This window comes from Rattus rattus, chromosome 6, assembly GCF_011064425.1.
Source record: "Rattus rattus isolate New Zealand chromosome 6, Rrattus_CSIRO_v1, whole genome shotgun sequence".
In the NCBI taxonomy this organism is placed as follows: Eukaryota; Metazoa; Chordata; class Mammalia; order Rodentia; family Muridae; genus Rattus; species Rattus rattus.
The window spans coordinates 20,318,461-20,330,889 of NC_046159.1; the positions used below are offsets into that span (position 1 = coordinate 20,318,461).

The 12,429-nt window shown below is 48.5% G+C and overlaps 1 protein-coding gene across 1 annotated transcript in view; it reads right to left on the minus strand.

The window, feature by feature from the left end:
* Window positions 1–6,933, minus strand: part of Cracr2a (calcium release activated channel regulator 2A) — an 87,998-nt gene extending 81,065 nt beyond the window's left edge. Inside the window, exon 1 of the mRNA XM_032905609.1 lies at window positions 6,690–6,933. Coding sequence (XP_032761500.1) covers window positions 6,690–6,695 — 6 coding nt within the window. The 5' untranslated portion in view covers window positions 6,696–6,933. The remainder of the gene's footprint in view (window positions 1–6,689) is intronic.
* Between the last annotated feature and the right edge of the window lie 5,496 nt (window positions 6,934–12,429).

Sequence of the window (12,429 nt, forward strand, 5' to 3'; positions counted from 1 at the left end):
TGGGATGTAATCAGGAAAAGGGAACTGGATAGTTAGTGCCAGCCCAGAATAGACTGAAGGGTAGTGGTGAGTCCAGAGAGACAGGGTCAAGCCTGTGCCAAGTGACTCCCTCGGTCTTTGTGTCCCTTGTTAACGACTATCGGTTCCACTGTGTTACACTTGGCTGTTTACACTTGCGTCTCATTCATTTTTAGAACCACAGTGAGTAGCACATGCAGACTTCAACAGGTTCCTGGATCCTCCGAACCCTAATCCTCTGAATTTAAGTCATGTGGTGTTAGGTGCTTGACTTTAGAAATTGGTGCTGATCGGATGGCTCAGAAGCTCAAGGTGCCTGCAGCCAGGGCTGACTGAGTTCATTCCTCTGAACCCAGGCAGAAGAAAAAATCCTCATATTGTAGGGTAGATTTCAGGATGGGAGTTCACGTGGGAATGTGACAGGCACTAAGGTAGACACTCAGAATCCTACCCAGACTCTGTAGGATACTGTTACATTCCTTCACACACTGCTCTGAACTGCTAGGTAACACGCCTGGGGTCACGCAGTCATTAGACAGTCAGTCCAGAGCATTCTGGAAACAGTATGGAGGCTGGAATTAAAGAGAGGGAAGCAGAGAGACCAGACTGGTGCAGGGCCACAGTCTAGATCTAGGACTCGGACTAGCTTCTTCTTATATGGGGGTTGCGGCCCCGCAGAGATGGGTAACTGAGTGTGAAGGTCTATGGGGCAACACTGAAGAATGCAGTCAGCAATACCTGAGGGGTGAGACCCTGACTGTGTCATGAGTGACAGCGCCTCCCCTGCCAAGCGATACTTTCTGTTCTAATAGAAGAACATAATGGCTTAATTACGGAGAACTAAGGCTACCTTATCACACCCTTAGTGTGTTGAATTATTATAGCTTTTAATTGTATTGTGTTAGATGCTTGCTTTTAAAAACTTGTGTTTTTAACTCACCAGGAAGCCAAAATGTCTGCTGCCAAGGCTGACTGCCCAAGTTTAGTCCTCTGAACCAACTCCCAACACATATCCTCTGATCTCCGTGCACATGCTGTGATATGTGTGCATGCACACACACACACACACACACACACACACACACAAACATACACACACACACACGCATGCACGCACGCACACACACACAAATAATAAAAAGCATTAAAATTTTAATTGGCGTCTGAATTACTGACTTGAGTTTCATTTAAATATCATCAAATGAATTTCGGCCTGGACATAGGACAGAATTTCCAATGGTTTCTGCAGTCATCCAAAAAATGCTTCTGCCATTTTTGTACTGGGTGTTAATGGAGGGAGTGTCCTTAGTGTTAATGATTATAACATCAAAATCTCGATTAAAGGTACAATGTCAAATAGTCAGCCAACATTTAATTTTAATGTGAGAATAACATACCCAGCTGTCTTAATGGTATGCAAAGTCTCTCTCCTCTTTAATAAATTAAAAGATTGTATGCATCAAATAATTATTTTAAAGTGAATTTTATTATGGTTTTCTCTCAGTAAATATTTGATTTGCATCCTTATTTTATAATCTGTAAATTCAGGTCACATAAAGTTTGTCAGGTGAAAAGGCTCATGGGAAAACGGTTTAAGATCCCTAATGCAGACTAGCACAGGCACCTAGAAAGTAGACTTCAGAAAAGGGGCTGGGAGGTGTGGTGCTCTGCTCTACCTGAGAGCTGACTTGTTTCTTACCAACCGCATCTTTTGTGTTTACTCTCTCCAATGACAACACAGGGATACATGGTACCCTCAGGCATTAACCCTTGCTTAGGATTGCTCCTGCATATGTGGAAGAGGGCTGTAGGTCCTCTCGGCAGGATGTGGTCAGAGTCCACTTGGTCTCTTATCCACTGTATTCCTCATTAAAAGCCCCTTGGTCTGAACAAGTCCATGAAGATGCAGACTTACCTGACCCTCCCTACACATGTCAATCCATCCTGGCTCCAGAGAAAGCAGGGTTTGGGGTGGCACAAAAGTGGCTTTGGTTTTCATGTCAGTCACCAACCAGACCAGACCACCTCTGATAATTTTCTTCTCTGCTCTGAGCCTCAAATTTCACCTATAACTGGTTTGGGCTGGACAAGAAGGTCTATGCAGTCACTGCTAGGCCTTTGGTTATATGTCCTTGTGCACTGAGAACCAGGCACCCTCCTTGGTATTTCTATGGTCATGTTAATTAAGCAATTGCTTGTATGTAAAGCCAGATAGCATATGTCTTGCTGCTTGACTCTGAGCCCTCCGAGGTCAGGATCTGTCTGTCCTGTCTTCAGTAGGGTTTCCTGTGGCTGAGTCTAAAAGAGCAATCAGTGCCCAGTGTTTGCCATGTCCTTTCCTTGCAGGCCACTTTCTCTCCTTGGCTCAGGGCATTGGTTGATATGCCTTTATCTACCCCTCAAGTCACCCTGGGGAAGCCTTCTGGTTTACCAAGCAGGAGGAGGTGTGTTCAATGCTCAGCTGGACTTCCACAGGCCCTCTGTCCTTGAGGCACAGGGAAAGTGCTCCAAGGAGGGCCACCACATCAGCAAGGATCCTTGTGTTGGCCTTGGCTCTATCTCTATCCCTAATCTCAGCCCCATGCCGAAGTCTCATGGAAAAGACCCTTATTCGGACCCAAGATAATGATCAAGAATAGGAGGCAGTGCTTCCAGAAACAAGATGATGTCCAGAATGACCACTACCTTGCCACTTCCCCATCCAGGGATCCCCAAACTGGTCCTTGAGACCCACAGCTCCCATGTAGTCTGTGCACAGCAAAATTAAGACAGGGGACACCCAACTGAAATAAACTATCACTTCTTCCAGACATAATACTCCTGAACATATACAGGAAAGATTCCACGCCAGGGCCCCACAAAGACATGTGAACATGTATGTTTATTACAGTACTAGTCGCAATGGCCAAGATATGGAGCCAGTCTAGATCCTGGTCACCAACAGACAGAGTGACAAATGTGACGTGGCATGTGTGCATGGTGGTTTTTTTTTCTGCCATAAAGAACAAAAGTGTCATCTGCAGGGGAATGAGTGGACAGAGAGATCACTGTGCTAAGTTGAATAGGACAAAGATCGAATGTGTTCTTTCATGTGCAAACTCTGAATAAGTTATGGCAGCAGGACGAGGGTTAGGTGGGAAGAGGAATGAGTCTAGAGGGAATGGGAGCAGGAGAGGGAGACAGCAGACAGAGAAGAGAGACAAATATTCAAGTTACTTCTCATAGACAGAACCAAGATTTACACACACATAAACACACACACACACACATGCACACGAATACATGCACACACACGCATGCACACACGCACGCATGCAAACATCTGCTCATGCACACACACACAGGGCATGAAAGCAGGAGAAATCAATTAGTGAAGGAAAGAGGAAGCAGTAGGGAGCTACCTGACAGTGTCAGATCACCTCACCTATCCATGGAAAGAAGATATCTACTTCAGTAAAAATATTACTCTGAGAAAATGGAACAGGAGTGTTTCCACATCCATTCTAGGACAACGGGTCACCAAATGTCAGCAGAGCTCACAATCAGTGTCTGTTGCTCTCTTCCTCCTGCCCCCTGACCAGGCCCTGGTCAAGGCATTGCAGTTCCTCGATGTTTCTTGCCAGGCACGTTTAGAAGGCAATGTCATTCTCAGGTGACATCACTGCTTCCACACTACTGGCCCTTTCTGAGCTCACTGTTCCAAATTAGGTGTGGGAGTACTAGATCAACGAATGGGGATTGTGAGCTCCTGTTTAGCACTCTGGAAGCTTCTCAGCTCCTCTCCTGCTGACCCAGCCTTGAAGTTAGAGAGAAATCTGCTTCCTGGGTATCGTTAATGAAAGTTTCACTGTGTAAGCCAGCGGGAAACAGGGCATGAAGCTGCACTCCCTCATCCCGGAGATGTCTCCACATACGAGATAACCAGCTGATCGCTAACTAGGTACACTACCAGGTTAGCTATTCTCAGTCCAAGCTGCTGGCCTGAAGACGGGATACAATAATCCCTTTGGAGAAGTTTGGAGGAAGGATACAGAATTTACTTCCAAGGCATCTTCAGACCTTCCCGATGATGCTGCAATTATCAGGATCCTTCAGGGCATGGGACACAAATGCTGTGTCCACTTTCATGAAACCACCAGTGTGGGACAGTAAAGCTTGCCCATGTGAGCTGACTGCATGGCTGCCTAAGGATCTGAGTTAGCAAGAGTCAACCTGAGATGCGCAACCTCAGGCAATCAGCTACCGCTCCATAAACATTGCACAGAACGCTGCCCACCTGAGAGATTCTTTAACTATCCCAAGGGCTCCATTTCCACGGCAAATATTTGGGAACACCCACCTTTTACCTCCTACGTTAAAATTCCTAGATAAACGAGTTCTGATCTCTTCATCATTTAGCCTTGAATGAAGTATGAAGAGGGAAACTTTTAAAATTCCTTTAAATTTTGTGTAGTTTATTTTTACATGTATAGGTGTTTTACCTGCATGTATGTCTGTATACCGCATGCTAACAGAGCCAGAAGAGGAGGTTAGGTCCCCTGAGACTGGAGTTACAGATATTTGTGAGTCGCCATGTGGGTGCTAGGAATTGAATACGGGTCCTCTAGAAATGCCAGATCATTCCATTGCTAAGCCATCTCTCCAGCCCCCAAATTCACAGTTTTTAATGGCACATACATCAATATGAAGACGGCCATAATGACTGCCCTGAGACGACAGAACAGTCACTGTATACACACCCCGATGACAGACGCATTTAGACTGGATGTAAGACTCCCCATAAGAAGTAAGGTAGCGGATCTATGTAGAAGGCAATGGAATTTGCTGCTTCCATGTAAGACTAAGGGATGGCGAGGCCTTTCCCAGCCTCTGGGAAGAGAGGAAGGAGGAAGCAGCCTTTACTGAAGCAACTGTGAAGGTAAAAGCAGAGAAGTGTGTTATTCACACACTTGGGCTAAGCCTCATATACAAGCAGAGTACCAGAGTCATGTGCTATGCTGTGGTGTGGCCTTTGATCCCAGCACTTAGGAGTTCACGGCCAGCCTGATCTATGGAGTTAGTTCCAGAACAGATGGGGCTACACAGAGAAACCTAGAGCCATGAGAGGTGGAGCTAATCTCCCAGGAAGACACCACAGATCTGGAAACTTAGCAGACTACTTGACAGGACAAACTGGAGTGAGGAATCTGACGTTGTCAATGGTGGGAATAAGTGGGGGGTGACGCCTACCTTAGCTCCATTTAAGTAAACCTTATGTCAAGACCTGAAGATAGTTTGGGGAGCACAGGGCCCTTTTGTTGTTGTTCCAATTCTGGTTTGACCATATTGAACAAGTCTTATGTGTGTGTGTGTGCATGTTCATGTGTGTGTGTGTGTGTGTGTGTGTGTGTGTGTGTGTGTGTGTGTGTGCTTATGGGGGTCAATCTCATGCATCCTCCCTCAGGAGCTGTCCACTTTGATATTTGCGTCTTTCCGGGGCTCACCAATTAGGCTAGGTTGGCCGGCCAGTGAGTGCCCATCCCCAAGGCTCCGCCTGTCTTTGCCTCCTGAGCATTAAGATCACAAGGGGCTGCTGCTGCCACACAAGCCCAGCTTTGTATGTGACCTGGAGATTGAACTCAGGCTCACAAGCACTTTGCCCACTGAGCTCTTTCTCCTCATTTGTCTCTTTCATTGTCATACCGGGGGCAAGTGGACAGGCTGCGGCACTGCCAGAACGCAGACTCTGACCCTAACTACTTCTGAAGTATCTCCACTCTGATGCTCTAAACCAGTGGGTGGCTTCCCGCTTTCACAGGAACTGCACGCTCCACAGGGGCCTCTCAGTTCAACAAGTGTTCGGAAATGCTTTACTCTAGACAGACTTCATGAGAGGGGGAAGGATACCACTATCTCAAGACTTTGTCCTTTTGCCATTTAGACTTCTTCCCTAAACAAACCTGGGCTTCTGGCATAACTTCTCTGACAATTCATAACTCTGTCCTCTAGGGGGCAGCACCAACCTCATTAGGACCACAGATAATTTCTCTGAGGAGCAAAGCTGGAAAGGTCAGGTAAGCCCTGTATTTTGATCCCTTTCCTCTCTCTGGTTCCATGAGTACAGGAAGGGTACAGGGTACATCATGGTCACCATGTGACAATCAACACAGAGGCGCACAGTAGAAATGTCTATGGTCTGAACCCATGGGAACTCTGTGGTCCCTTTCAATGTGCTACAAGTACATTCTAATCTGAGGCTGTTCGTTTCAGCACGTTCATTCTCTACAGCGTCCCTGCCAGCGCCAACAGCAGCTGCAGGACCAGAGCATTGTCTAAGAACAGCAGGCTCCCTCCCCGCCAGCTCTGTCTGCAGGCTGTTGTGGTATGTTAATGCCACACTGGGGGTGGGGAGCACCTAAAGCAAAACCCCAGTTACTCAAAGACAACCACAGAGTCCAGCTGCTGCTGCATGCAAACTGGGGGCTGGGGGGAGGGGGGGGGGGGGGGGGGCGGGGGGAGAGGGCTGGGGGAGGGGGCTGGGAGAGGGGGCGGAGCATCAATTCAGAACCACCACAGCAGCAAGCAGCCCAGGCCAGTGAGCCTGAAGTTCCCATCCCTGGACCCATCAGTCATGCCTTCCGGGTCTGATCCTCCTCCTCCCTTCTGCCTAGTGGCTGTCTGGGTGTCATTACCTTCATGAGTGTCCAACGAGGAGGCCACCCAGCTGGCAGGCTGAAGTAGGGATTGATTGAACGATCAATCAATCAGGAATGAGAAAAACTGAAGTCAGGCTTAGCCCATATTTCTGACCCGGCTGAGCCAGTTTCCAGGGAGCTCACAGCGTCCACAGCGGTGGCCTTGTCCCTTTGTCATGGACAGCCATCAGCGCTGTGGGCAGGATGGCTCAACACCTTAGCTCAAGGCCACCACTTCCGGGGGCCCTCACTTCCTTCCTTCACCATGCATTGTTTAAAGTCTTAAGACAGCCAGGAACTGCCCCGCCTCCTGACTTCAGGGTGAATCTTTTGCTTTTGCTTCTTTCAGGACCCAGCTGACACCCGCCTGCCACTCCAAGGCCACCTGGCAGCACCTCCCTGTTCTGTCGCACTGTCCTAAAAGAGCCATGAGCACGAGGATGTGACTCTCATCTTAGCTCTCAAGCCCAGCAAGGGGCCTGGCATGCAGAGCTTGCTCAATATGTCTGGGCTCTGAGGGAGCAAAGAGGCAGTGAAGCAAACTATAAAAGTGACAGATTGCAAAGGGTAAGTGCAGAGGCCTTCTTTGGGGGCATGTCCTGAATTCTCAGAGACGCTCTTAACTTCATCACGGCCACTGTCACCCAGGTGCATGGCATCACTGATGATATCCTCAGAGAGTAAGAGGTATATTTGTAAACCATATTTTCTTCCCTCCTCCCCACCCTGTGAGGCACAGGCTTCGTTTTCTTAAGCATCAAGCTGTAGAGTCGGAAAAATACAGGTTCGGATTCTCATTCCGTCTAGTGTGAGCTATGGGTAGTAGTCAAACTTTGCTATGCCTGTTCACTTGTCTAGTATCCCCCCTCATGAGGCTCAGGTGGCCTACCATGGGCTAGGGTGTTTGGATGCTCTGTCCCCATCTGCTGACGCTGCCTTGGAAGGTTCTGGAACCTTTTAGACTTGGTGCTTAATTGACAGCAGTGGGGGGGGGGGCAGGGCTGGCCAAAGCTCTCTGCTCCCTAGGATGAAGGGAGAGAGCCATGCTACCACAGGCTCCCACCCCCAACAATAGAAGCCAGTGCTCCAGCATGCCTTCCCCGCCGGAAGCCAAAATAAATCTTCCTACCTTCACATTACATCTCTTCAGGTATTTGGTTGCAGCAAAGAGAGAAACAAGTAACATGCAGCTCTACCCATTTTTATCGCTGGTTACTAAGCCACTTCCCAGACAGTGATAGAACAGCCAGACAACCCAGTCCCTCCTCTCCTTCCCTTGAGAGTATGGACCTGAGGACATAAAGCAGGCTCAGGGTTTCAGACAAAGCCGGAGATGCCCCAGCTAGTCGGGTGAGTTAGAACCCCATTTACAGAGAAGCCAGTCTTCCCGCGCGGGGGCTGAGTACATCAGCCGGCTTGGCTCTCAGTTTCCACCATGGATGATGTAAGCATTAAGATTCATTTTCATTCTTAATCACACTGCAGTGCCAACAGGCCATCAGCACTGGTCCAACCATGAGATGCTGGAAGAGGTGGTAGGGAAGATGTCGATTGGAAGTAGGCTCGCTCGTAGTATTTATAGAGACAAGCGGTATTCAGCTCCGCCAGCTGTTAGAGCGCTACAGGAAGCCAAATTCTGGGTCCTTTGGCTATTTCAAAGATAACTCAGAAATTTTGAATATTATACATATTCAGACATGATATAAGGAGCCAGTAAACTCGGGCAGCGTTGTCTATAACACTAAACGACAGGAACTACCATGTCGGCTGTACGGGGGGTCCTACGCAATGGGGAGGCAGATGCAGCTCAGTTAGCAGAGTTCTTGCCAAGGGATGCACAAAGCCCTGGGTTCAGTCACCACATGAAATCCCAGCAAGCAAGGCCAGTCTTGGCTACAGAGTGAGCTCCGAGTCCGCCTGGCCTACATAAGACGTTGTCCCAACAAATCAAAGAAAGTGAGGAAGAAAACAGGATGAGTTAAGTAGGAAAAGGTGAGGTGCAAACGAAGCATGGATGGTGCGCCAGGACTTCACAACTGCGATCCCAGCAGCGGGCAGGTAGAGGCAGGAGGATGATGAGTTTGGTGCCAGCCTAGGGCGAAGGTCCTGCTACCAAGCCTAATGACTTGAGTTTGAGCTTTAGGACTGGTCTGGTTGAAGGAGAGAACTGGGCTCCACTTGTGCATTGTCACACACACACACACACACACACACACACACACACACACACACTAATAATAATAATAATAATAACAATAAAATATATCTTTAAAAGCAAGTCTAGAAGGATACATAAGAAACCACTGAAAACCTACGAGGGGCAGGTCAGAATGCATAAATGAGGGAGGGACAAAATCTCACTAAACACCTTCCGTAAAAGGCAGTTGATTTTTCAACCGCTGTGCCTGAGAATTCAATAAACTGTGAAAGGAACCACCGCCAGGCTTCAGAGAGGCTGGTGGCCTCAGGCCCTTTGCACGGAGGATTTCCCAAATGTTAGGGAGCAAAACTGGCAGCCAAGAGACTGAACTTTAGGTTTGGGGGGCAGCAGGTTTTGTATTCGTGTCTGACATCTGGAACTCTCTGGATTGCCTAGTAGGGCACTAATTGAGCCCAGTAGCTCTTCTCCCCCAGGGGTAAGGGACACCCCCACAGCCCTACTTGTCCTGTGACGTGGGGAGGGAGAGGAAGGTACTGGTTCTCCTCCAGATCATGGTATGGTGGGTGCCTCCCTGAAACCAGCTGTAGCACACGCATTTCTAGACCAGGACCAGAGGCCCCTTGCCCCTTCTAGTTTTCTTCTCCCTGACTCTCGCGGAAAGTACAAAAGGACACTGGTGACATTTACCCGTAGACCCATCTGTATATTCCTCTTCTTGTCACTGTGAACAAATTAATGTTCTTGGTCTGAATTTTGACCTCAAAAAGAAGAGGCTCTCGTGTAGTCAAGAGTAGTCACCCCAGTATCTCAGAATGCAGTCTCATTTCGAAAGTAGGTTGTTGGGTGCAAGTAGTGATGCTGAGGCCATACTGGAGTAGAAGGGGCCCCTAAGCAAGCATGACTGCATTCTTATGAGCTGTCACACACCAAGCGTGCACATGTGCCCGCATGTGTGCACACACACACACACACACACAGAGAGAGAGAGAGAGAGAGAGAGAGAGAGAGAGAGAGAGAGAGAGAGATTTGAAGATGCCTAGACACTGCAGACTGAGAGAAGAGAAAATGAAATGGAAGCAAGAGACTGTGGGCCAGAGAATGGGAGTTGATACTGAGCGATATTATAGGCCCATGGCGTTTAAGATTTAACCTGAAAGCTGTGGTGGGGTCTCCTTGGCAATGTTGTCATAGATTCCTAGGAGGCATAGTTGTGATTTAATAAAGATATTTTAATATGGGCTGGGACAGGAGGTTTAAGGGCAAGAGAGGTGCTTAGAAGAAATTAGACCCATTCAAGAGCATGGGTATGGGCTTCTCCACAGAGAACTACCTTGTTGCTATGGTAAAATATTCAACGTTGGATTCCTTATAAAAGAAAGAGGTTTATCGCCTCACAGTTCTGGATTTCTAAGGAGTCTTTACCAATGTCAGCTTCCAGTGAGGGCCCTCAGAGCAGATGTCAGGTGTCAGGGATACATGGGGTTAGATGGGAGGAAGGGGGCAGAAAGACAGAGAGAGAGACAGAGAGAGAGAGAGAGAGGGAGAGAGAGAGAGAGAGAGAGAGAGAGAGAGAGAGAGAGAGAGAGAGAGAGAGAGATTCTAGAATATCATGTGGGACAGAGACAAATTAGAGCAATATGACTGCAAGCTAAGGGACACCTTGGCTTGTCGCTGATGTGCAATAAACCACTTGTGCCTAGGAGGGGCGTCCATGCATCACAGGGAGAGCAAGACCCTGGGAGGCACCTTGATTTCACACTTTCAGCCTCCTGCTTTGGGGGACAGGATGTTTGTGTTGTAAATCACCCAGCTTGTATTGTTACAACAGCTCTAGGAGAGACAAGCTCAGAGCCACCTCAGGCCTGACTGTCCTGTCGTGTGCTCAACAGAGACTGATGACAGCACCAGGAAGGGAAACTCTAGGGTCTTGACCTGCCAGACTATGTTTTATAGTAGCTGCTCAAGAAATCATAATTGGATACTGCCATCGTGAAGATTAGAAGAGAAATACCAGAGGTCACCAACTGCTCTAAAGGGGTTGACATTCTGATGGAAGATTCCAGGGAGAAATAAAATACAACACCGTCATGAGGGGAAAGTGAATCTCAGCTCACATATTCTTGCCCGGCTGCTGGGTTCAGCCATGTCTCCCACCATGCTGTCCCTCCTGGGTTCCATTTCCTACCCTCTCTCATTTTAGCTGCTCCCCAAACCAGTGTCGGCAGAGGCACACTTGCCAGGACTTCTGGGCAGTGTCTTAAGATGTCAGATGTCGGGGACACCCCGCCTACGGCCATTATCTGCTGTCCTTGGTCCAAGTCTCCCCATTAGCTTCCTACCAGCTCACTCTTCCTGGTGGAGGAGATATGGGTTGGAGGGTTTGAGGACCCATTTGTAGCACCAAGGGACTCTCTCAAGGAGACTGAAGAAGATACAGGTGGGTCTGAAGTATGGTTTAGAGTTGCACGCACGCATGCATGCCCACATGGGCGAGAGAGGAGAGGGAGAGGGTAAAGAGGGAAGTGAAAGAGAGAGAGGGAGAGAGAGAGAGAGAGAAAGAGAGAGAGAGAGAGAGAGAGAGAGAGAGAGAGAGAGAGAGGAAGGAAGGGAGGAGGGAGGAGGAGGAGGAGGGAGGGAGGGAGGGAGGGAGGGAAGGAGGAACCCCTTATTGATATTCAGAGCATTTATCTGTCCCAGCTTTTAGCACATCTGACATCCCAGAAAACCCACCTTTCCCAGGAAGCCTTATACCCAGGTGCGCACTTGCCTGGACTCAACTGGAACGCCTTCTGAGCCTGAGGGTCCTCTGGAGATGCTCCCAGATGGAGAGATATGGCAGAGTCAAGTGTTCACTAGACGTCCAGGTTGGGCTCATGGAAGAAGAGCAGCAGGTCGCCGCTGCTGTCCCGCCTTGATAAGCAGTCAGCCTCCTGAAGGGCAGCTGAGGTCAGTACACTGGCTGTGGATAGAACAGAGGAAAGGGTTCTTTGCTCTGACTTTGAGAAATTCACTGTTGACTGTCAGGGTGGAACAGACTTGGAGCCGCTGAGCAGGCTTGAGACAGACAGCTCTGCTTGCCTAAACAATTCCAGTCATCCCTCCCTCTTTTCTCACACACTCTGGACTCACCACACAGGGTGGCAACCTCATCTCTGCCCCCGAGTCTCAGCCTATGAAAACAAATAAGACCTTGGTTGTCAACAAGGTAGGCTGAGCTCTGACCTTTTCTCCCAGCATGAGACATAAGAAGGTTAGCAGGGGAGTTCCAGGCAACATTCACCTGGTTCCTTCTCCTGATGGATGTTGCCTGGTCTCATACATTAAGCACGGCTTCTGCAGCCACATTGTGACCAAGAGGCAGAAGCATGGGGCAGAACAGGAGGCATCCGAAGCCACTGAGCAGACACTCCTGTTCACTTTCCTCAGCCTCCAGCAGTCTATGTAGTAACTATCATTATTTAAATTCAGTGAGTTGAATTTTTTTGGGCAACCCACAGTTGAGATTATCCAAGGTGATGTATATATGCTCAGAAGTTCCTAAGATCCTATTCCAGGGTCACCAGCACATGGTCCTGA